The 23542-nt window shown below is 35.1% G+C and overlaps 1 protein-coding gene across 2 annotated transcripts; it reads right to left on the bottom strand.

Annotated features, from left to right (window-relative positions):
• Positions 1-12195: 12195 nt before the first annotated feature.
• Positions 12196-14564, bottom strand: LOC127086100 (phytolongin Phyl1.1). Of its 2 annotated transcripts, none has more exons than XM_051026793.1 (2): positions 14410-14564; positions 12196-13588 (listed from the first exon to the last, which is right to left on the bottom strand). In XM_051026793.1, the coding sequence occupies exon 2, from the start codon at positions 13300-13302 to the stop codon at positions 12475-12477; it is 828 nt and encodes a 275-aa protein (XP_050882750.1). In that variant the 5' UTR covers positions 13303-13588; positions 14410-14564; the 3' UTR covers positions 12196-12474. The 2 variants fall into 2 exon arrangements, with proteins under 2 accessions (XP_050882750.1, XP_050882751.1); XM_051026794.1 differs by having other exon boundaries at positions 12196-13487; positions 14410-14552.
• Between the last annotated feature and the right edge of the window lie 8978 nt (positions 14565-23542).

Genomic DNA, 23542 nt, shown 5'->3' with positions numbered 1-23542 from the left:
GTCTTGATCAGGAGATAAGGAAGTCAAAAGTGCAAGCCTAGGGTTTACTGACTGATCATGGGCCATCTGAGGATTGGGCTGTGAATTAGGGTTTCATGATTCTCAATGGATATTGGTCTTCATCTTGATTGCAATGATACATCATCATCATCATGGTTGGATGTCATCAGGAGATTGGGGCTGATTCCTTGAGACTAGGGTTTTGACCACTAGTCAACCCTAATCAGCTGCATTGGGCCAGTCAGGGCTGGATCAGGAGATGGGGTTCATGATGGTTATGAGGATCATTTTGTGGTTATATTGTGCTAATTAGGGCTAGGGTTTCACCCTTGAGCCACTTCAGGTGGAGATGGGGGCTCAGATTGATCTATGCATTGCCAGATTCATCTGTCAGATGAAAAGTCAACTGTGGTCAACTATACATGATCAGATGGATTTGGAGGTGGAAACAAGTTGGATACACTTCATTCATGTTGGAACAAGTGTTAAATGACATCTCAAAGCTTAAGAATGAAGAAAATCAAGTCAGGAGAAAAACTGCCAAAAATAGAAAGTGACCTGTAACTGAAGTTTCCCAAAATGGAAAGTTTTTGACCTCAAAATAAGATGTCCAAGGAAGCTTCAAATGAAAATTTGTTCAACATGAAAGTTGTAGATCTTGTTCTCACCTTTCCAAAAAGTCCAAGAACTTGAAAATCCCATGTATGGTTGGAAAATTAGGGCTCAGTGAAATTCAAAAATGACCCATAATCAGGAGGCCATAATTTCCACATGGTTTGTCCAAATTGCGAGTTCTTTATATGCACAAACTCCATTTGACATGTACTTTCATGGTGAATAATTGGATTTTTCCAAAAGTGGTCAATGCAAAAAGTCAATTTTCAACTGGACAGTTAAAATGGACCAAGGGCAAAATTGTCCAACTTGTGAAATAATTGGAATTTTTGAGTGGGAATTTTTGCAACACCTCACAAATGGTATTTGAAACTTGTTGGAATCATCATTTCATGCCTAGGCCTTGTGGTTTGGAATTTGGCTTGAAAAATGAAAGTGCAAAATTGGACATTAAGCTACCACATGGTGAATTTCAAAAATACACAACCAATGAGAGTGAGACAAGTTGCAACAGCTCACACATGGCATTTGGAAGTTGTGTGAGCTGTCAAATGAGTTGGCAATGAGCTGGCTTATGAAATTCCTATTTTGCCCCTAAGCTCAAAATAAACCAATTTCACTAATCATCTCCAAATGGTTGATTAAACATGTTTAGGTGGTAATTAAGCATTGATATATAATCTTAATCACTTTCTAAGCATAACAGAAGGCACACTTTCCAAAATCAGATCAAGAACTCATCACATTCTCTCAAAAATCTCAAGAACACCAAAACCTTCAAATTCATCAATCTTCATCAATTGTTGATCAAACTTCGAATTTCTTTTTGCATCCATCTCCTCTCATCATTATCTCAAACTGTTTTTGGTCATTGGAGCATAAGGAGTGGGAATTCGCAGTTGTCCAAAAGTGCATCATTCATGGTGAATTGGTGAATTCGTGTGCTAGAAGCTCTTATAATTGAATCTAACTTTTCTATTCGCCTTCCTCATCCTTCTTCTTCAACTGTTTGAGAAGAAATCGTGTAAAGCTCATCAAGAACAGCCACTGCACATCAGGTATGTCAAGAATTCGAATCTCATGGTATGCTTAATGGTCATATGCGTTTGAAAGCTCATGCTACGTGGAGTTTAGTGATGTGCTTGGTTTGTGAAATGATGAACTGTAGTGTGCGAAATCTGGATTTGAAGATATGTGACCAAACCCTAGTTCATTCGATTCGCAGAATTTAGGAATAATTAGGTTGGAATAGGTTGATATTTGGATTGTAGATGCTTAGACGGTTCGAACGGCTATCCATTTGTGAATTTCTGTGAAGATTTCATGTTCTTCGATTTCTTGAGATTTTTGGAAAAAGTTGCGATGAAGGTGATGATAAACTTGAGTTTGATCCGAAATTTGGTTTAAATTTTCAAATAGAGTGTTTCCCGCTCCCGCCATCATTATTTACGAATTTGCCATTACTAAATTCTAATTAATTTAATTAATTCTTAAAAAATTACAATCACCTTAAAAAATTTCATAGAAAATTATAGAAAATTCAGAAAAATATGAGGATTGTTTCTTTGACTTCCTTGTTGACTCTAGGATTTTTTTGACCTATTGGTCAAAGTTGTGCATGGTAGAAATATTGTTTGACTTAGGTTTGTTGCACATGTACTCATTTTTGATACATTCTACCAATTCCAAGGTGAAATGCTCATAGTGTAAAATAAATACTTGAAATTTTTTGTGAGGATTGTTGACTGGATGATGTTTATTTCCATGTAAATTTCATGAGTTTTTGATACCTGATCATTGAGTTATGAATTTTGGAACTTAGGTGTGACAATTTGTGTCACACCTCCTTGTATCCATTTGCTGGATTTAATTGTGTGACCTAGGCTTGTTGGATTAAAATGAAATTTTGCATGATGAATCATTAACATGTTAAGATGCTATCTGAATTTTTGTGGAATTTTACATTGCATTTTCAAATTGATTGTGATTTTTCATTTCTGTTGGTCAAATATGCAAGTCCATGTGGTACATGTTTGTAATTTGGATGTGAAATGCTCATATGGTATTGAATGATCATGAAATTTGATATGCTTGTAATAGACACATGATAGGACATCCCTGTTTTGGTCTCATCCATTTCTTTTTTGTTTTCATTGAGTTATGAATTTTTGAAGTGGATGCATGTGTTGATGTTGTGATTTGGAGCCTATAATTGTGTCTGTTTTTGTTGATTTTCATTGACATGGTTCCATTTGCCCAATTGAGCTCAAATTTGACATGGTAGACCTTGAATATCCCCTGTTTAGGTGTAAATTATTTGAGAATTTTTGGAATTGTTTTGATGTGGATTTGAATGCAATAGTTCTGTTTGCATGTTTGGTGCTTCATTTGAGCTAGTTTGCCTTATTTTGTGCATAAAATGAACATGATGAATGATATAAACATGAGACCAATGGTGTTTACTCTTGTTTGACATTAATTTGACTTTGGTTTGGGAATACCTTGCTGTTTAGGAATTTTTCTTGCCTTTGGACCCTAGGCTTGGCCTAGTGGTCTTGTTGCTAATGTTTGCTTGATTTTTCAGGATCAATAACATAATGCACATGGAGAATGAATCAAGTTAAATGCAATTGATGTTGTTTGATGTTTGTACACTAACATAACATTGTTTTGTAGGTTGTGAAGCTTGGGCTTGAGCTTTGAGCTTGCCTTGTTGTGCATTGCTTTGTATAGTCTGATTGATTGAACTCTTGCTGTTTATGGTTTGTCTGTCTGAGTACTAACTGTGTTTGATTGTTTCCAGGTATTTTTAGTTGCTCAGTTCCCTGTGAACTTTTGCTTTGCTTTGCTTAAGCAACTTGCATTGAGGTATAGCTTTCTAACTTCATGTAGTCTGGGAGACCCGGCTGTTACCGAGCCGGGCAAATGTCTGAAGTCCTCCTTAAGAGGCAATGATTGTGGTTGTTTATTTTTAAGCCCAAGCAGGAAAAGTCCTTTAAAGAAGGCGATTGGTGGAAGTTAGGGATAAGCAGTCTGTCCCCCACTATTCTGTGAGTCTTCTCCTTGCTCCCATTACATGGTTGTAGCATTGAGATCAAAAGCCCAAGATCCTGTGCAGTGCACATTGTGTCAGTGTCTTCGAGTATAGAAGGGTTCCCCTATTCTGGACCCATGCTCATTTGTCAGAAGCTCTCCCTGATCAGGGATAAGAGCTGTGAGGTCTCATCCTCACTTCATCCTTTCATCTGCTTCACCTTAGCCTCGTAATGTCAAGGTTAAGAGCAAACACAGCCCGTACAGACGACTTGCTGAGGCAGTCAAACCTATTGTGTGAGCCCCTTGTTTGGCTATAGTGGGTGCTATGTGGATATTTGATTGACATGCTTGTTTGAGATGCTTGTTCTCATTTGATATATGCTTGTATGCTTGTGTGTTTGCTTCTTTCCTGGTTATGATAGTTTGCTTATGCAAGTAGGATAGAAACCTGAACTTAGGGTAACGATGCATGACAACACTAGGCTCGAGTCCAGCTCCCTAGTAGTGTGTCTTTCCCTAGTTTCTGGCTAGCAATTCAGTCCCTTTCAGGGGAACTACATCGCCCTGATCCTCGTTCCAGACGAGGTATGTAGGCAGGGGGTCGTGCGAGACCTCTCCGGGCAAACTTTTTTTCCTTTTTGTTTGTGTTTGCTTGTCTTCTTGTGTATGTTTGGGTTCGGATGCTGACGTAAGCCCAGTGATTGGCAGTCGGGCTCCACGTTTGCCCTTTTGAGTGTGTTTTGGTTCGGATGCTGACGTAATTCCATCCAGTGGTTGTCGGGCTCCATGTTTGCCATCTGTTTGTGTGTTTTGTGTTGTTTGGCGTGCGTAAGCCGAACTACAGTGGCTCTGATTCTCGTTCCAGACGAGATATGTAGGCATAAGACGCGATGTCTTATCGAGCTCCCTTCTCCTAACCCCACCTGCGTTCCCCGTGTGTGTGTGTGATGTTTTAGCAACCTATTCTTTATTCTAGGACGTGGATCCCGTCGAGTACGACGGACGTGAGGGGTGCTAATACCTTCCCCTTGCGTAACCGACTCCCTTACCCTGTCTCTTTGGTCGCGAGACCATGTTCTTTCCAGGTTTCTCTGAGCGTTTCCTTTCCCTATCTTGGGATAAATAACGCGCAGTGGCGGCTCTGTGTGTGTTTGTTTTTAGCTCGCCGGTTGATTTTTCGCAGGATGCGACACTCATAACTTGCTTGTTCAATGGATCGAACACTTTATATCCATCAGTCCAATGATATCCTATTAGGATCATTTGGCTTAACTTACTATCGAGTCTCCTTCTTAACTAATCAGGCTCATATCTATGTGTTGTAGATCCAAACACCTTCAGATGACTTAAGATAAGTTTGACACCAAACCAACATTCTTCTGATGTGATTCCCACTAGCTTCTTAGTCGGACATCTGTTCAGAATGTATGTTGTAGTCGATACAGCCTTATCCCATAACTCATTAGGTAAGTGATTTCCTTTTAGCATACTCCTCACCATGTTCATGATGATTATATTATTCTTTTCTACATTTCCATTTTACCGTAGAGTGTAGAGTGGCATCATCTCATGCATAATCCCTTCTTTCCCATACAATGCATCGAAATCTTTCGACGCATATTCTCCACAATCATCAGTTCTCATGGTTTTGAGCTTTTGACCACTTTGTCTCTCTACCATAAATTTAAACTTTGTGAACACCTCAAGCACATAACTTTTCTTATTGATTAGGTATGTCCCTAGTTTTTTGACTGAAACCATCTATGAATGTTACAAAGTGTTTGTTACCTCCAATCAAATCCAACTGGATATGACCACACACATCTGAATATATGACTTCAAGAACTACCTTCGACTTGCTTCCTTCATCTTTGTTGAAACTATTATTGTGTTAATTTGCTTGAACACATTCTTCACACACTTCATTTGGATGTAAAGTTCTAGTAATCCTGAAACTATGTTTCTTCTCTTCAGATTTTTGATGTCTTTAAAGTTGAGATAACCAAGTCTGTAATGTCATAGTCATTCATCTTTGCTAGCTGCAGTTGTCAGACACTTGTGCTCCATCACATTGACTTCAATCTTGAAGGTTCTGTTTTGAGACATCGGTGCCTTCAAGATTAACCTACCACCTGAGTCGAGAACTCTTATCATCTTATCTTCGATCAACACTTTGTAATTTTTCTCGATCAACTGCCTTATGCTGAGAAAATTGCTTTTCATGCCTGGTATGTATAGTACATTAAAAATTACCAACCTTTTGCCATCTTTCCTCATAATCAGAACATCACTAATACCTTTAGCATCCAGGGTATTATCATTTGCGAATTTCACCTTATTCTTCATTGAGAGACTCATGTTGACAAACCAATCTTTCCTTCCAGTCAAATGTGATGAGCAACCTGAATCTAAGTACCATTGGTCATTGAATCTTTCTTCGTCTTTCATTGTGACCATCAACAACATCTCTTCTTCTTCGTGTTTTATAAGTCTTGCATCAATTTCTTGCCTCCTCGATATTGACTTGCATAATATCCATACTTATGACAGTTATAACACTGAATATGTCTTTTTGTCAAGTTTTCTTACACCACTTCTTCTTTTACTTGCAGCACCACCTCTGTGATTGCTTTGGTTTGAAGGTTGTCTCTGATTTGATGAACTACCTTCTTGTTGGTTTCCTCTACCATTCGAATTGTTGTAACTCCCATTACCTTTGTTACCATTCCATCTTCCTTTGTCCTTCTTTTCTTTTATTGAATACGCCTGCAGAGCTACATCATTCTTTGTCTTTCTTGGAGATCTTTCAGCCATTTTGTGTTCATGAGATTCAAGCGTCCCGTGAAGCTCTTCTTTTGTCATGCTTGACAAATCCTTTGATTCTTTTATGGCTACTACCCCATGATCGAATTTTGGATTCAATGACCTCAAGATCTTTGTAACTACTGGTCTTGATGTTAACACTTCTCCACAAATCTTGATTTGATTCACCGGTCTTGTTACCCTATTGAAGAAATCAATTATGCTTTCACTTTCTTCCATCTGAAGCAATTCATACGTTATTTTGCGCGTTTATAACTTCGCCTTTCTCACCTTCTCAACGCCTCCAAATGATTTCTCTAGGATGTCTCACGCTTCATTTGTCGAGTCTACATCCCTAACTTTCTCAAAGTTTCTAGATCAATGCATTGATGGATTATGAAGATGGATTTAAAATATTTCTTCTTCAAATCTTTGTATGTAGCCTTTTTTTTCATCTATAACATTATTTCTCATTGGTGTTACTTCATTCTTCATAAAATCCCAATAATCTTGATATCAGAAAACAACATTCATCTGCTTATAATTCTTACCATTCAAGATTTGAAGATTCGTTGAAAAATGCTCGTTCGGATGAGAAGTCATTGCATTATGCCTCTCCGGAATCACAGTCAGAGCTCTAAATATCATATTTTAGAATTAACTCCAATCTTGGTGATAATCCGAATCAATCTTGATTGAACGAGAATCAATCTTTCTGATTGATTGTTTCTCTCATTCCTCACTCTTTACTCGAGTGGTCAACCACTCCTTAGTTGCAAGATGATTCATCCACAAAATGATTTGAAAGAAAATAAATTCGTGAAAGTGAATTGAAGAAAAAAAGAGAAATTAGGGTTTTGGAAGAAAGTGGAAGAAGGTGTATCAAATTCTGCAGAGTTTCTCTCTGCGTTTATTCACTCTGAATTTCTCTTATTCAACTATTTACAATAGTAAGATACCTCCTTATTTATATATGAGATTACTTGCACACCAAGTAATCTCTAACTAACTAACAAAAAACAAAATAAATGTTAAGTTCAATTCTATTGAGGTTAGCTCCTTCGACAACTATCTACTTTAACTACTATTAAATACATCCGTCTTCGACTCTATCACATTTTACAAGCATATTTAACACAAAGAATTACATATTTAACAATAAATACTTTAGGAATGAACTAGGTTCAAACACCTACTTCATATATTTGTATATTGTTTACACCATGTTGTTGTTGCTCATAATGAGGTTATATAGCTTGACTATCTCTATCGGAGACTTGTCTCTCGAATAAATCACTTTTCCTTTGTGACGACGAATACGAATCATATTTGCAATATAATGAGAAGAGATGTGGAAAAATGAATCACATTACACCTCTATTTATACTAAAAATAACACAAAGCATACTAGTAACTGTGAGGACATAAAGTCATTTGTTTTGTAAAAAATGTCAATGCATTAGAAGTCACTAATTTCTATGATAAAGAGAAGATTAAGCATAATTTACTAAATATGTATCAACTTATTTTAGTAGATGAGTCTCTTATATATAGAGAACTCATATGGTTGTTTATGCATCATCCTATAATCATTCAATTGTGTTTCTTCTCATTTATATTCTCTTCTCTTATATTTTAGCTGTATTATAATTATTTCATATTATTCTGATACCCAACAGTGGTATAAGAGCATTTGGTGTTGGTCCATATCCCGCTGCAAATATTATTCACGGTGAAATTGTGCAAGCCGGTTTAATTGAAATTACCATGACGGCAAAATTTGAGATTGAGAAGTTCAATGGGAGTAATTTCTCCCTGTGGAAATTGAAGATAAAGGCAATCCTGAGGAAGGATAATTGCTTAGCAGCAATTGAAGATAGAACTGAGGGAATATCTGATGAGAAGTGGAATGAGATGGATAACAACATTGTTGCCGACTTGCACTTAGCATTGGCGGATTCAGTTTTGTCTAGTGTTCCGAAAAGAAAACTGCAAAGGAGATTTGGGATGTTCTAATCAAATTGTACGAGGTCAAGTCACTTCACAACAAAATTTTCTTAAAGAGAAGACTCTACACTCTTCGAATGAGTGAATCCACATATGTGACAAATCACATCAACACTCTTAATACGATGTTTGCTCAACTTACATCGACAAATTTCACCATAGCAGAAAATGAACATGCAGAACTTCTACTTCAGAGCTTACCAGATTCATATGATCCACTTGTTGTCAACTTAACAAATAATAATGTTACAGACCGTCTATACTTTGATGATGTTGTCGGAGCTATTCTTGAGGAAGAGTCCAGGCATATAAATAAGGAAGACCGCCAAGAAAACTCAAAACAAGTAGAAGCTTTGACAATGACAAGAGGCATATCAGTGGAACGTGGCCCCAGTGAGAGCCAAAATCATGGTAGATCAAAATCTCAAAGTAAGATGAATGTGAGATGCAACAATTGTGGCAAGAAAGGGCACTTGAAAAGATTGTTGGTTTAAGAAGAATGGTGAGAAGTCTTCTGAGGCAAGTTCATCTCAAGGATGTATTGCCAATACCTCTGATGATGGAGAGATTCTATATAGCGAAGAAACAACTAATTCCAAAGGTAGTAAATAGCTCACTGATGTTTGGATAATTGATTCAGGAGCAACATGGCAAATGACTCCTCGACAAGATTGGTTTTACACTTATCAACCTATCTCAGAAGGATCCGTGTTCATGGGAAACGATTACGCCTTAGAAATTGCTTGTGTCGGTATTGTCAAAATAAAAATGTATGATGGTACAATTCGCATAATTCAAGAGGTACGACATGTGAAAGGTTTAAAGAAAAAATTATTGTCTATTGGACAATTAGATGATCTCGGGTGCAAGACCCATGTTGAAGACTTACACATAAAATCACTAAAAATACCAAGTCATACGAACTCATAAGCTACCTAACATTAAGGGCACAAAGTTTAGTTACCGGTAGTTGTTAAATAGATAATTTAAAGCTTTAAGATACTTGTCTTTCTTCACAATTCTAGTAGTCCATAAATAGATAATTTAAAGCTTTAAGATACTTGTCGTTCTTCACAGTTCTAGTAGTCCATAAATCCTTTTCAACAACAGCTATAAGACCATACAAAACTTTGTTAGGCCACATGTTTCTTGGGCGAGTTTTTCTCACTAAGGAGTGGTGGGTGGGTTCTCTCACTTATAAATTTCTCAATATTTCTCAATACTCCCCCTCAATTATGAATCTTACTTCCACAAACTCTTGTACCGCACAAAACGTTTCTTATTCACCATACTGGCGCCATTGACACTCTTCAACGACACTGACAGCGTTGACTTTCGATACAAGTAACCCGGTCCCTTTCTGTTGTGAGACTTCTTCTTTTGGAGCAACACCTTTGTGAGAGACACACCACATATTCACCTTGGGGGAGTTTTTCTCACTAGGGAGTATTGAACATTGTGGGTAGAGTAACACCTTTGTGAGAGACACACCACGTATTTACCCAAAACCTTAAGGTGATAGGTGGGTGGGTTCTCTCACTTATAAATGCTCAAGTTTTCACATTTCTAACCAATGTGGGACTATTATCTACACTACTCACATTTGATACATTCTCAATAATGTTTACATACTGAAGAGGGAGACAATAAATCATAAATGAGAGTATTCTGGTTAGCTTATGAATCAACTTATAAATAAACACATACTATCATCATCATTTATCAATAAACTCAGGTTAAAACAACTTATTCATCTTCGTTTAACAACTTTTAAGTTAAACAAATACTTTTGAAGTCATTCATAAATAACAAGTGCTTAACAAAAGCCTAGGTCTCATATTTTCTAAGTCAATGGCTCCATTTTCTTATAGATGAGGTTATATAGCTTGACTATCTCTATCGGAGACTTGTCTCTTGAATAAATCACTTTTCCTTTGTGGCGACGAATACGAATCATATTTGCAATATAATAAGAAGAGATGTGGAAAAATGAATCACATTACACTTCTATTTATACTAAAAATAACATAACACATACTAGTAACAATCTAATTGGCGACTGCACCTAAAACTTAAACATATACATCAATTAAATTGGCAGCACTAGGTGTAGAAGTCAATCAAATTGGTTACACCTCTTTAAATTAGAAAGCAGTCGCCAATTAATTTGACATCAATGCTTTGACGTGTTGTTTTTCTTTTAAAGTGGGGTAGTTTGAGAACTTATCTAAAATATGAGTTATTTTGAAAAGAAAAAAAAAATATTTAGTTAAAAAATTAAAGATGTGTGAAGACTTTTATTTAAAATGACCACTTACTATTTATGAATTATTCAAGTGAATGCCAAAACCAAGTCTTAGAGTTAGAAAAAAACACGACAACATGTTTCAAGTAGACAGATTTGGCTTTAAATTCACTAAATAGACAAGCCAAACATCATTGTTCATTTCATCAACTTGACTTAGTCTTCTGAGAACTAGTCAACAATAAATCTTCCAACTACTCTCTCCAATCCCATTTTATTGGTTTGGTTCTATGAGTAACTCATTACAGAGTATAGAGTATATATTAAGTTTTCTTTCAAAAAAATATTTATTTAGTCAATTTTTTTAATTAAGTATTGATTAATAAATTAAGGATGAATATTAAAGATACATCATAATAAATTATGAATTTCATTAAAATAGCAATCTTAATTTTATTTACTATCCACCAGCCAAACTCGGATTTTATATATCACTTGATTTCAGATAACTTCATTAAAAACTATTGTGTTATTGTCTAATATATATATTTTTATTATATTTTATATCAATTAAATTGAAAAAGAAATATTACAAGTTGATAAGAAAATATAAATAATAGAGTAAAATAAGAAAAAATAATTAATATTTTATAATATTGCAAGAAAATTAAAATAGTACAAAAATATTTTGATAAAACAAATAAATGAAAAGGATGAAATAATTGTTGACAAGCATGTCTCACACAATGATCTGAACATAATAATAATAATAATAATAATTATTATTATTATTATTATTATTATTATTATTATTATTATTATTATGATAATTATAATAATAATAATAATAATAATAATAATAATAATAATAATAATAATAATAATAATAATAATAATAATAATAATAATAGATAGATATATATATATATTTTCAAAGTTGACAATTAACTTTTTAGTAAAAAAAATTTGAAGACATGATCTTTTCTAAATAAATTTTGAAGACATGATCTTTTCTAAGTTCAATCAATTGATGACATTGACACCTCTTTGAACTCTTAAGAATCAATTTAGTTTAATTTTGTAATAATGATGTCAATATTTAAGTCTTTGAATTATTACATATTTGCAATTTTCTGAATTTCTGCCACCTTATCAAATGTACTCCTAAAAATTGGATTTAATTTGCTAATCAACATTTCCAAGTTATGTTTACCAAAAAAAAAAAACTAGTATTTTTTTTACTTCTTCATATGCATGATAGAACTTAATAAAAACAAAAATAAATAATAAGAGCAAGATTTTGTTGGCTTATTTGACCCGGCTATTTTACTTCTTCTAATGAAACTTTGAAAGAAAATAAACTTAATGTGAATTGGTATAAGTTTAAAAATTCCAACTCAAATGTTTTCAAATATTGAAGATTATCAATAAAAAAATCATTTATTTACTAAACAAATAAATTAACTAGTAGAAAAACACAGAAACAGACCAAACCTTTAAAATCTTCTCAAAATTCATATACAAGTACAAATTTTTAAATGTGATGAAACTGTACATAACCATCTATAATTAAAAAACTCATACAGTATGAATAAACCAGAAACACAGGCCTAAGAATAGATCTTACTAACAAGACAAATGTGTAATTTCCTCCAACTACATGCTTTACTAAAGAAACTAATTTCTGTTGTTGATCGGATCAAGCACGGATAATCTCAACTTCCAATAGAAAATCGATCAAATTCAGAGTCGCGTAAGAGGTTTGAATTCTATCGAATGCATGATATACCACGGCATACTATTAACCAGATGACAAATAATATTATACACACAGCTGCATCGATAGCTAGAACAATACGTACTTGGCGCCACCATTTCTTACGAACGGTATGTGGGGCTGATCTAATCCTCGTTGAACCGATATCCTTTTGCAAAGAAGAAGATGCACCTGCGCCGCCTTGGCTAATACCGTCCAGATTTCCTGAATCAGCCCTTACTCCTCTATCTGAAGATTTTCGATGCTCCTCTAACTCAACATCTCTCATTACAATCACGTGATCCTTTACTTTCTTTTTTTCTGGTTTGCTCGATTTTCCCAATAATGGGGCTTTTGTTGAAACAGCGCCTTCGATTTGGCCATTCAAATTATTCGGTGATGGAGACAGACCATCATAGGAAGCTTCGTCCCTCCAATTACTACCACTACGTGAGACATTCTCTAACGAAGTGATCAGATTGCGAATGACAGGAACCAGTTTCTCTTGAATGTTAGTTGAATTCATGTTTGGCGAAAAACCCCTTGAACCTTTTCTAGCTACCTTTCTGAACTCATCTCTAACGTGTTCCAAAAACCGAAGAACTACCAAGTTACCAAGACCTTCATCAACAATTGTGAAGTAAACATATCCATCTTCCATTAGAAATTCATAAGTCCTTTTACCTATTGTCTCAAAATACCATCTGTGAAAAGAAGGTGCGGCCTCCAAGCACAAGGCCGCGATTTTCTCAACTTCTTCACTTCCGCCGCTATATGCATACAGGACGTGGTTACCTTTAGAAACACAACAGTAGTGAACTTTATTTTGAATTGAATCCATTGACGACCGACCGTTCAATAAATATATCCCGTATCAAATCGCAACCAGATGTTAACTTGATATCGGAAAACAACAATATCCCGTTACCATAAAAATCAAACAAACCAGAATCTTCAAGTCTTGTCTCAAACAAAAGTCGTCAACGTAATAGGCAAAAACCAAGCGAAATTCTCGAAAACCGCCAGCTGCGAAATCAAAGACATTCAAGGTTACCAACACAAACCTTCAGCTAAGTAAATCATAAACACAACTCTTCATTCTTGCCAAGGGTCCAACTCCAACTTAACTATTCATATGGAAAAAAAGGCAAATATTCTTTTAGTAAAGAAACAAATACTAGTAAATATAGTAAGTAATAACAACAAGCAACATGCATATATAAAAACAAAACTCCAATCAAATGATAAGAAGCACCAACACTTCAAAAATAATATAGGATCCGGATTCCATAAAGTCGCAGACAGCCTGCGTCACGCCGCCAGACACTTCAGATAGAATATGGAATAAGGATTCCATTAAGTTACAAACTGCGTGCACTCACACAGTCAGGATCCGTGACCGTCTGATCATAGTGGACACGACCAGACGGTTACGTATTATCTGACTGCGTGAATGCATGCAGTCACATCCTATACTGAATCCAAATTTTCGAATAAGTGCGCCCATCCGGCACAGGACAAAACACAGTCACTCTGATTTTCTCAAATTATTACCGATATCCACGTGTCAGTGAAATCTTCTGCTGCTTATTCATAGATTAAATGTTGAGATAACCATATCAGATCTTCAACCAAAAGATCATAAAATCTACAAACTCAACATAAAAAACCCTAAAAAAATTCTAAAAAAGGAGAAACTTGAAATCTACAACAGCAATTCAAATATCTTGAAGTGAAGTCAAAGATCCAAAACACAATCAAGTTAAAAAAATAAAAACAAACTAAAACCTACTTAGTTAAACCAAAATGGGGTTATGAAATCAAACTTAATAAACACTAATTTCCACTAACTCTTAGATTAAATTTTGTCTCAAATCAAAATCCAATCACAAGTGTTGCAGAACTTAAATTGAAACTTGAAAACTAAGAACATGAAAATAGATCATACCTGATGCATGTGTGGTGGGTGGAGAGAGAGAGAGAGAGAGAGAGAGAGAGAGAGAGAGAGAGAGAGAGGACGAAGAAGAAGAGAACGAAAAAGTCTGATTCAGATTTTGTTTCCCATAGTCGAATAATTATTATGTAAATTTAATAATTCAAATTTATAAATAATAAAATTACTCTTTTAATAAAAAAAATGTATGCATATATGATATCTTAATTAATTCAATCAATTCTCTAAATTACAAAATAAAGATGAGAAAAATTTTAAACATCTTTATGTAAAAATATGTTTCGGTTAGACTTGAACTAAAAAACCGTGTTGACGCAGTATTTTAAGTATTTTTTGGACTAAATTTTTAGACTTTGTTAAGTTATCGAGGGTTGAAAACTTTCATTTTAAATTATCTTAGATGTGCATTTATTTGTAAATGTAGTAAAAATATGAGATTAAAAAAAGAAAAATTTAAAAATAATAATAAAGTTAAATTGAAATAGTAATACCAACAATATTATAAATAGTATGATTAAGGCATAATTAATCCTTAGATTGTTTATCTTTAAGCGAAGTTTCGTTTGATTCTCTAATTAAAAAATATTATGTATTGATACCTTAACTTCTCTTCCGTTAAATTAATTGGTCCCTCCCGTTAGTTAGTGTGAAAAAATGTTAAGTATGGTTGAGGTGGCACGTCGAATATGCAATCATTCAAGTTAACGCTTAGCTGATGTGTTATAAATAATTTAGGATTCGTATTTTCCCAATCTTCATCTTCCTCCTTCGTTTTTCACTGTTCATACATCCATCTTCCATCGTACATTTGAATTCCTCCATCTTCCATTTGTGCTTCAATGTCTAAGAATGCAAGAATGTTTCAATCACAAGCTTTGGTACATTTGGATATGTGTGTCATAGAAACAAGATAATGGAGTGTTTTTGCCAAGATGATAGTGTTCTTCGTATTGTTAGTGATGTGAACAGTGTCAACTATGGGAGAAAATTTTGGGGTTCTAGAAATTACAGAAATCGCATGGACAAGGGGTGTAATTTCTTTAAGTGGTTAGGGGATGAATTTGTTGATGATAGGGATTTAAAGCTTGAAAGACAAAAGAAGAAAATTAACAAATTGAAGAATGAGGATATCCACACTAAAGGATGGTTGAAAATTTCCATTGTGGTTGGGATGTTGAGCTTAGGGTTGAACCTTGTGTTTGTAACAATGTATTTCAATTAGGATTAGGATAATTAAGTGTTCTGTTTTCACAATATGAATGTAATCTTCTATTTATTTAATGAAGAATGTTAGTGTCTGTTTTAACAAAGTGTTCGGTTTGTACATTATTCTCTGTTTTAACATTGATACATAACTGGTATAAAAGTTGGAACAAAATATAACCAATTTTAATACATATTTATAACATTCCAAAAAGTGATATAAAAATGCATTATAAGCCATTGTCATTAAGCCATTATAAGGCACTAACATAACATTATAAAATGGCATTATAAGCCATTGTAAATAAGCCATTATAAGGCACTAAATAACATTACAAAAAGGCATTATAAGTCATTATAAGGCACTAAAATAACATTACAAAAGCCATTATAAGGCATAACAAACATCACAACAAACATCAAGGTTGACTTGAAACATACTTCTCAACCTTTTGAAGTTTTTTTTTTCTTTTTGGGTGGTGGCTGACTTGAAACTATTGGTTGTGGTGGCTGACTTGAAATTGTTGGTTGTGGTGGCTGACTTGAAATTATTAATTATGGTTCCTGAGTTGTGGCTCCTTCTATTACCTGGGTTGGAGGTACTACTGGTTATGGCAGTTTAGAGGTGGTCTTGTTGTGACCTTCATTGTGGCAACGACTGCACTTGATTCCATGATTTTCCCTTTTCAAGTGTGTCTCATCCCTCACTATTTATCCAGTTTCTCTATTCCTCTTTTTCTTGGGACTTTCAGATTGTCTCTTTATTGGTGGTGGCTGGAGATTAACAACATTAGATTTAATCCACAAAGCTTCCCCATTAACTAGATAAACAACTGGTGAATAATAAGCTTCATATAGTTCGTTCTTATAACAGTCGGGTACAAAATCATCAATTTGTAAATGTTGATCCTTCATGCATGACATTGCATGACAACATGGCAGCCATGTCAGCATCCACATTCTACATGAGCATTCTTTCTTGAAAAGATTGACAACATATTTTTCTCCATTTAGTGATATATGCCTAACCTCGTAGTCATATTCACTTACACGCTTGTAATATTCAACATTCAGCATAGACATTTAATAGAGTAAAAGGACAACAAATTAATCATTACCTCACAATCCAATAGTTTATTTTCTGTGATTCCATTTCCATCCTCTTTTTGATGTTTGGTAGTATTGTGTCTTCATATTTGTCAATATTTTGCCTATTTGATTCCCATCTTTGCATTATATACACTCTAATTTCTTCAAGCATTGTCACAATTGGCTTGGCTCTAGCAGCTACAAAGACAGAGTTGAATGCCTCAGACATATTATTGACCAAACTATCACAGCCTGTACTTGTCCTGAACCTTGATTTGCTCCAGAATCTTGGTGGAATTTTGATGAAATGTTTGAATGCCTCTTCATTGACTCCCTCGATTTCAAGCATTATTTTCTCTCAAGCATTCACATGACTTACAGTTGCAGCCCTCCACATCAATTTCTTCGATTTAAGGCCAGGGAACTTCTTCCTAAAGTTTTTATATAAATGCCTGACTCGAAACCTCTAGTCAACATTACCAAGTAACTCCTCAATAACTGGTAACAAACCCTGCAATCAGAAATTTTCAAGGTGTTAAAACAGATGGTGATATATATGAAATAAGTAAAATTCAAAGTTAGAGTTAACCTTTTGTTGATCACTTATGAAGGTATAGGTTTTGCACAATCTAACTCCTTCCAAATAAGTTGTCAATAATTCTAAAAACCAACTCCATTAATATTTAGTCTCACCCTTAACAACTGCATATGCAATTGGAAGCATTTGGTCATTTAGATCCCTCCCAATGTCAGTTAGTATTTGTCCATCATAGTATCCCTTTAAGAAACACCCATCCAATCCTATAATAGGCCTGCATTTGAAAAAACTTTCCTTACAAGCCTTGAGGCATATATACATCCTTTGGAAGTGAGGGTTCATTTGCCTCTCAGGGTGTTCACTATTTTCCTCTTCTCCTTGAAATGGATGACTTTTAATTTTAACAATTGATCCTGGATTTTCCCTTAACAGTTCATGTCCATAATCATGGATTCTTCTATATTGCTCCCTAAATTGCTCCCTAAATGAACCATCCACAATATCAACAGAAAATGGCTTTGCTATATATGCTAGTGCCTTGTTGATGCCTACATTCCACTTTTCATGTGTCTTCTCCATAATATCACTCAACTTCAAATTCGGGTTCTCTCTAACATTGCTTTGAATCTTTTTTCCTAACCACTTGGAATTTAGGAACATAATCTTATAATCCCTGCTACATGTATGTTTGTCCATTATTGTCCTCAATTGCCAAGTTTCTTGCCCTTTTATATTTGCACAGTATGCCTCTCATGGACAACCATCCTTGCACTTCACTCTCATCCTCTTTTTGTCATTTTTCTTAAATTTCAAGTTTCTTCCTGAATGTATAGCATAGGTTCTTATAGCCTCCTTAAAGTCATCATTTGTAGCAAAATAAGTCTCTACTTCCCATTTATAGTCTTCCATATTTTTGGAAGCTTGAAGATTACAAAGGCATCCTTTATAATCTCACTATTATCACCATCATACTCATGAGGTAGTTCATCATTATCATACTCTTCAATGTCACTTAATCCTTTTAAATTTGGCTTTTAGACCTCACCTTCATTCACAATATCAAGTAAGCCAATCCTTTCACTTGATCCTTCCATATTTCCCTTGTCATTTCCCTTGCCTTTTGGTTTTTCATTGGCCTTACCCTTTGCCTTGCCCTTTTCCTTGACTTTTTTACTCACTTCCTTGTCATCAACTATTATCTATCCATTAATTCCTATATCATTTTCTGAATCTTCAAAATTCACATCCAAAGCACTGTCTTCACTACCCTCTACCTCCACCTCCACTTCTACTTGGATAACATTAACTCCATTGACTTCAAATTGGTTACAGTTGAGTCCCTCAGTGTCACAGTTTATCCCTTCTTCATCCATATTATCCTCAGTGTCACAGTTTATCCCTTCTTCACCCATATTCTCCTAAATGTCACATTTTGTCCATTCTTCACTCATATTCTCCTCAATGTCACATTGTATCCCTTCATCACCCACATTCTCCTCAATGACACATTTTGTCCCTTCATCACCCACATTTTCCTCAATGTCATAGTGCGTCCCATCATCACCCACATTATCCCCAATGTCACAATTTGTCCCGTCATTGTAACACCCTTCTAAAATACCCCAAATATTTAATCAAAACAACAACTATATCAATCAGAGTAAATATGCAATCAAGGGTGTCACACAATTATTTCACACCATTCACCATAATAATTGTCATGCTCTTTTATTTAATCAAAATAAACATTTGCATAATTCGCAGCGGATAGAAATCTCATAAATCATGTAAAACATGTAACACATTACATGTAAAATTATTCAACAAGGTAAAAACATCCCGTCCCGATGTTACATCTATCAGAGCACGACCCACTAAGGAGACTACACTAGACTCCAAGTACTAGCTCCTACTCAATCACTGCTCGTTACCTGAAAAATAGTTGTAAGGGTGAGTTCCTCAATCGATATAATAAGCATTATAAAATATCATGTCATGTTAAGTAATTTAACATATTAATCACCCTAATCACATCACACATTCAGTAACGGCACATCAATTCAAATATCATACTCCATACCAACAATATTCATATTCATACTCAATGCCAACACAAACGCACGTATAATATTGGAATACATCCATTCATATTATACGCCATACATACATTATGCAATGAGACTCCATGCATGCGGTACCGACTATTTGTGAACATATAGTTCACCTCACCGTCCAAATCCAGGAACGGCTACTGTAAGACCCCAATTTTGGGCCCTAAGATCCCTCATAGCTCATATCATACATATCATTGTCTCAAGGATCACTGCATGCCCTAGCTTTCCTCCTAGTGGGTTGATGGCCTTGTGAGTTGATTTCTTGATCACCAAGCATACTTTGCATTTGTATATCTTTGCTTTCATATGTTTATCATTCAAAAAGTACAAAAATATTGTCAGTCTAACCCTGTTGCTTGCAGTTGAAGCAATCATCAGCAATTAGGTCAAAGATGGTCAACAGTCAGTCAAAGCAATGGATGGTGGCCATTCTTGCAGAATTTGGGCACCATGATCAATAATCAAGAGTTCATACAACTTGGGACATCATTTGAAGTCAAGTTCTCAAGGAATTAGGGTTTGGAATTCATCAGAAGTGGTTCAGTCACTCAAAACCCTAGAAAAGTCAAACTTGGTCAACTGTGGATTTAATCAGTGATTTGATGGATAAAATTGATTTGAAGGAGCTCATTCATGCTTATATAAGCCTCATCTATCATGTCAAACCTCTTCATGGAAGAAAATCAAGTCAAACAGAAAATTTCCCAAAATAGCAAGTGGACCTGTAATTTCAACTGCCAAAAATGGAAACTTCTTGATCCTCAACTTACATCATGATACAAGCTTCAAATGAATTTTTTCCCAACATGAAAGTTGAAGATCTTGGTCTCCCATTTTCAAAAAGTCCAAGAACTCTCAAATACCATGTGTGGTTGTCAAGATATGATCAATTCATTTTCATCAATTTTTGAACTTCAAAGGGCCATATCTCTCAAACCATAAGGCCAAATTTGGTGGGGTTTTTTCCTACAAACCACATTTTTCCTCCTCTTTCCAAAAATATAAATTTCATTCACCAAAACCTTGCCAATCAAAATGGCATTTTTTGACCTATTTCATTTAAAAACCAAGTTTGACTCATAGTTGACTTTTTGATTCTTTGACTTTTTCTCACTTTGGTCAATTGGGAAATGTTTAGAATCATATTTGAAACTTGCTCCAAGCTTAAATTCATGTTCATACCACCATTATGCCATCATTTTGGACCAAAGTTGCATAACTTGGTATTTTTGCAAATAGCATCATTAAGTAAGAGCAAGGTTAGCATTTCTTGTACAGACCAAAAACAGCAACTTGGAAGGTGATTTGCAGCCTGTTTGTGGCCCAATTCGTGTACAGCTTACACCCTCCTTAAACCATTGGTTCACACTTAGCAAATTGCATTTTGATTTCACTTAACTAAACCAGCTTAGCATTGGATTAGTGGACTTAAAACAGACAATATAAAGATCATTCTGAGCATTTTGCAACCCTAGAATAGCAGCCTCCAAGTTCAGAAAACAGACATTCTCTCTTTCTTGCATATTGGCTCGACTTGGATTTCTGCTCAAAGGTCTCAAAGAAACTCGAGCACCCTTGGTTGTTCCATGATTTAGACAACATTTGGAAGTTCTTTCAAGCATAAAACATCCTCTGCACAGCTTTCATCATGTTCTGCTTTCAAAGAAATCCTTCAATGGCAGTTTGGGTTTAGAGTGGAACCAAGCAAGTTTGAACTGATCTTCTTCAAGCATTCATCACTATCAACCATTATTTGCATCTGTTTGAGCTTAAACCCACCAAAACAACACTGCACCTCGAATTTCTCCAAATCAAGTAAGTTTTTCGAATCCTTTATTTTTCCAAATCATGCCATGTATAATGTAGTTCCTCCTTTGCTGATTGTTGTGAACTGTAAGTTTTTGAAAATGGTTAGATATTGGTGAAGATATGCTGATCTGCAGTTTAGTGTTCATGTGTGTTTTTGCTCGAATCTTGGTTGTATGTGCATTTTGATGAAAATAGATCATGGATTATGTATGTACAATGTTTACTGAGTATATTGCCATGCTTGATTGTTGTTTCTGGGATTTTTGTTCTTGGTCGATTTCTGGATTTGAATGATGATGATTACTGCTGCTTTTTAAACCCTAAAGCCTGTCCAGGAAGTTCATGAGAAATTATGTTTGGTTGTTGCTAAATGTTGTTGCCTGAACACCAATGCCATGTTATTGTGTGATTTTGCTTGAAGCTTGTTTTATGATGATGAACACATGATGTTTGCTGTTGAAACTCTAGAGCCATTTCCCAGATTTTGTTGTTGGCTGCTGTTGTTCTATGTTGCACGAATATTACGGTTGTGGTACCATGTGGTCTGCATGATTTTGTTTGAGATTTGTTTGCCATGATGATTGATTGAAGATGAGCATATGAGCTGCATTGCTGCTGTTAAACCCTAGGGTTTATGTTTAAACCCAGAATTTGAACATGATTGGCCGTGTACTGTTCCATTGGGAACTGGCCAATCACAACATTTCCCGTGTCCCTTCAAAACGGGGCGTTTTGCTTAAGTGACAAGTTATTTACCAATATGCCATTCAGTTGACCATTGTTTGACTTATGCCATGTTGCTTGTTCATGCTTATTCCAATTTTGCATCCAACTTTGAAAATTAATTTCTCACTCAATTCAAACCCAAAAATCATGAAACTTTTTCCATCATGTTCATGAATGAGTCTAGTATTTAATTATGATTTTTAATCATTTTTTGGTTGACTGGATTTTAATTGGTAATTGGTTTCCTAACAAGTATGCATATTTGACACCCTTTGCCATTTCAATTGTGAAATACTCATGATGTATCCATTGCCCCTGAAACTTTTTGTGGTGAAACTAGACTCATTTACCTTTGTTTCCATATAAAGTTTGTGCATTTATCATATGTGGTGGGTGAGCTTCAAATTTTTGAAGTTATGTGTTACATTTGGTGTCACACCATGAATGTGCATTTTCCCAATTTTTGTTCACATGCTTCCCTACATCCAATTGACCCTAAATTTTGCATGAATCCTCTATCACATGTCTAGTTTGTGTATGAATTTTCTTGGAATTAATCATGCTGTTTCCAATTTATTTGAGAATTTTCTTCCCTGCCTAGTCAATGGTTGACTTTATGTGACACATGATGCCAAATCCTTTGTGAAATCCTCATACCATATTGTATGACCATGAAATTTCATATGTGATAACTAGACACCTTGAGCTTTGCATTGGTGTTAATCTCATTCATTTCTCATTTGTTTTCAATTTGATATGATTTTTTTGAAGTTGACCCATGTTTGTTGACTCTCATTATGCTTACTTGAATTTGGTTTGACTTCATGATTTTAATTGACTGCCTTCCTCTCATCCAAATGCAATGAAATTTGACATGCTTGCCATGCTAGATGTTAGGATTGAATGTGATTTATTTGATAATTTTTGAGATTGTTTGGGTTGACTTTTGAATGAAGTCTTGCTGTTGACCTATTTGTGCTTTCTTTTGCCATGCTTTGCATTCTTTTGTGTATGAAATGACAATGATGCATGATTTGATTGTGAATCCAATTGAGATAGCTTCTTAAATGTTTGAACATGATTTGGGTTGACTTTTCTTTGCTGTTTGACTTTTTTTCTTTCATCCTTGACCCTAGGCTAGTCCTAGTGGTCTTTTAAGCTTACAATTGAGCTATTGTTTCAGGTTAAGCACCAATGCCTCAAAGATCATTCAAATTTGATTGAGTTGAATTGTTTATCATGTGCTAACCCTTGTTTTGTAGGTTGACTCATGTAACTTGAGTCTTTGTGCCTTGCGCAATTGGTCCCTCTGTGGTTGACTATTGGTTCATTTCCTTTTGATTTTGACTGTTGAGCTGTTTACTAATTGTTTTGACTTTTTCAGGTACTTTAGTTGCTTAAGTTCTCTGAACTTGCTTGCTTTGCTATTTAGCATTTGCTTTGAGGTATAAACCTTTCTTCTTCATGTAGTCTGGAGACCCGGTCTGTTATTTGACCGGGCAAACTGTCTGAAGTCCTCCTTAAGAGGCAATGCCTGTGTGTGTTTAAAATTGTCCCAAGCAGGAAAAGTCCTTCAAGTAAGGCAATTGGTGGAAGGTAGGGATAAGTAATCTATCCCCCACTATTCAGTGTGTCCTCTCTCTGCTCC

This window comes from Lathyrus oleraceus, chromosome 5, assembly GCF_024323335.1.
Source record: "Lathyrus oleraceus cultivar Zhongwan6 chromosome 5, CAAS_Psat_ZW6_1.0, whole genome shotgun sequence".
NCBI lineage: Eukaryota > Viridiplantae > Streptophyta > Magnoliopsida > Fabales > Fabaceae > Lathyrus > Lathyrus oleraceus.
Note: the sequence above shows the minus strand (reverse complement) of the source record. Positions and strands in the feature narration are given on the sequence as shown.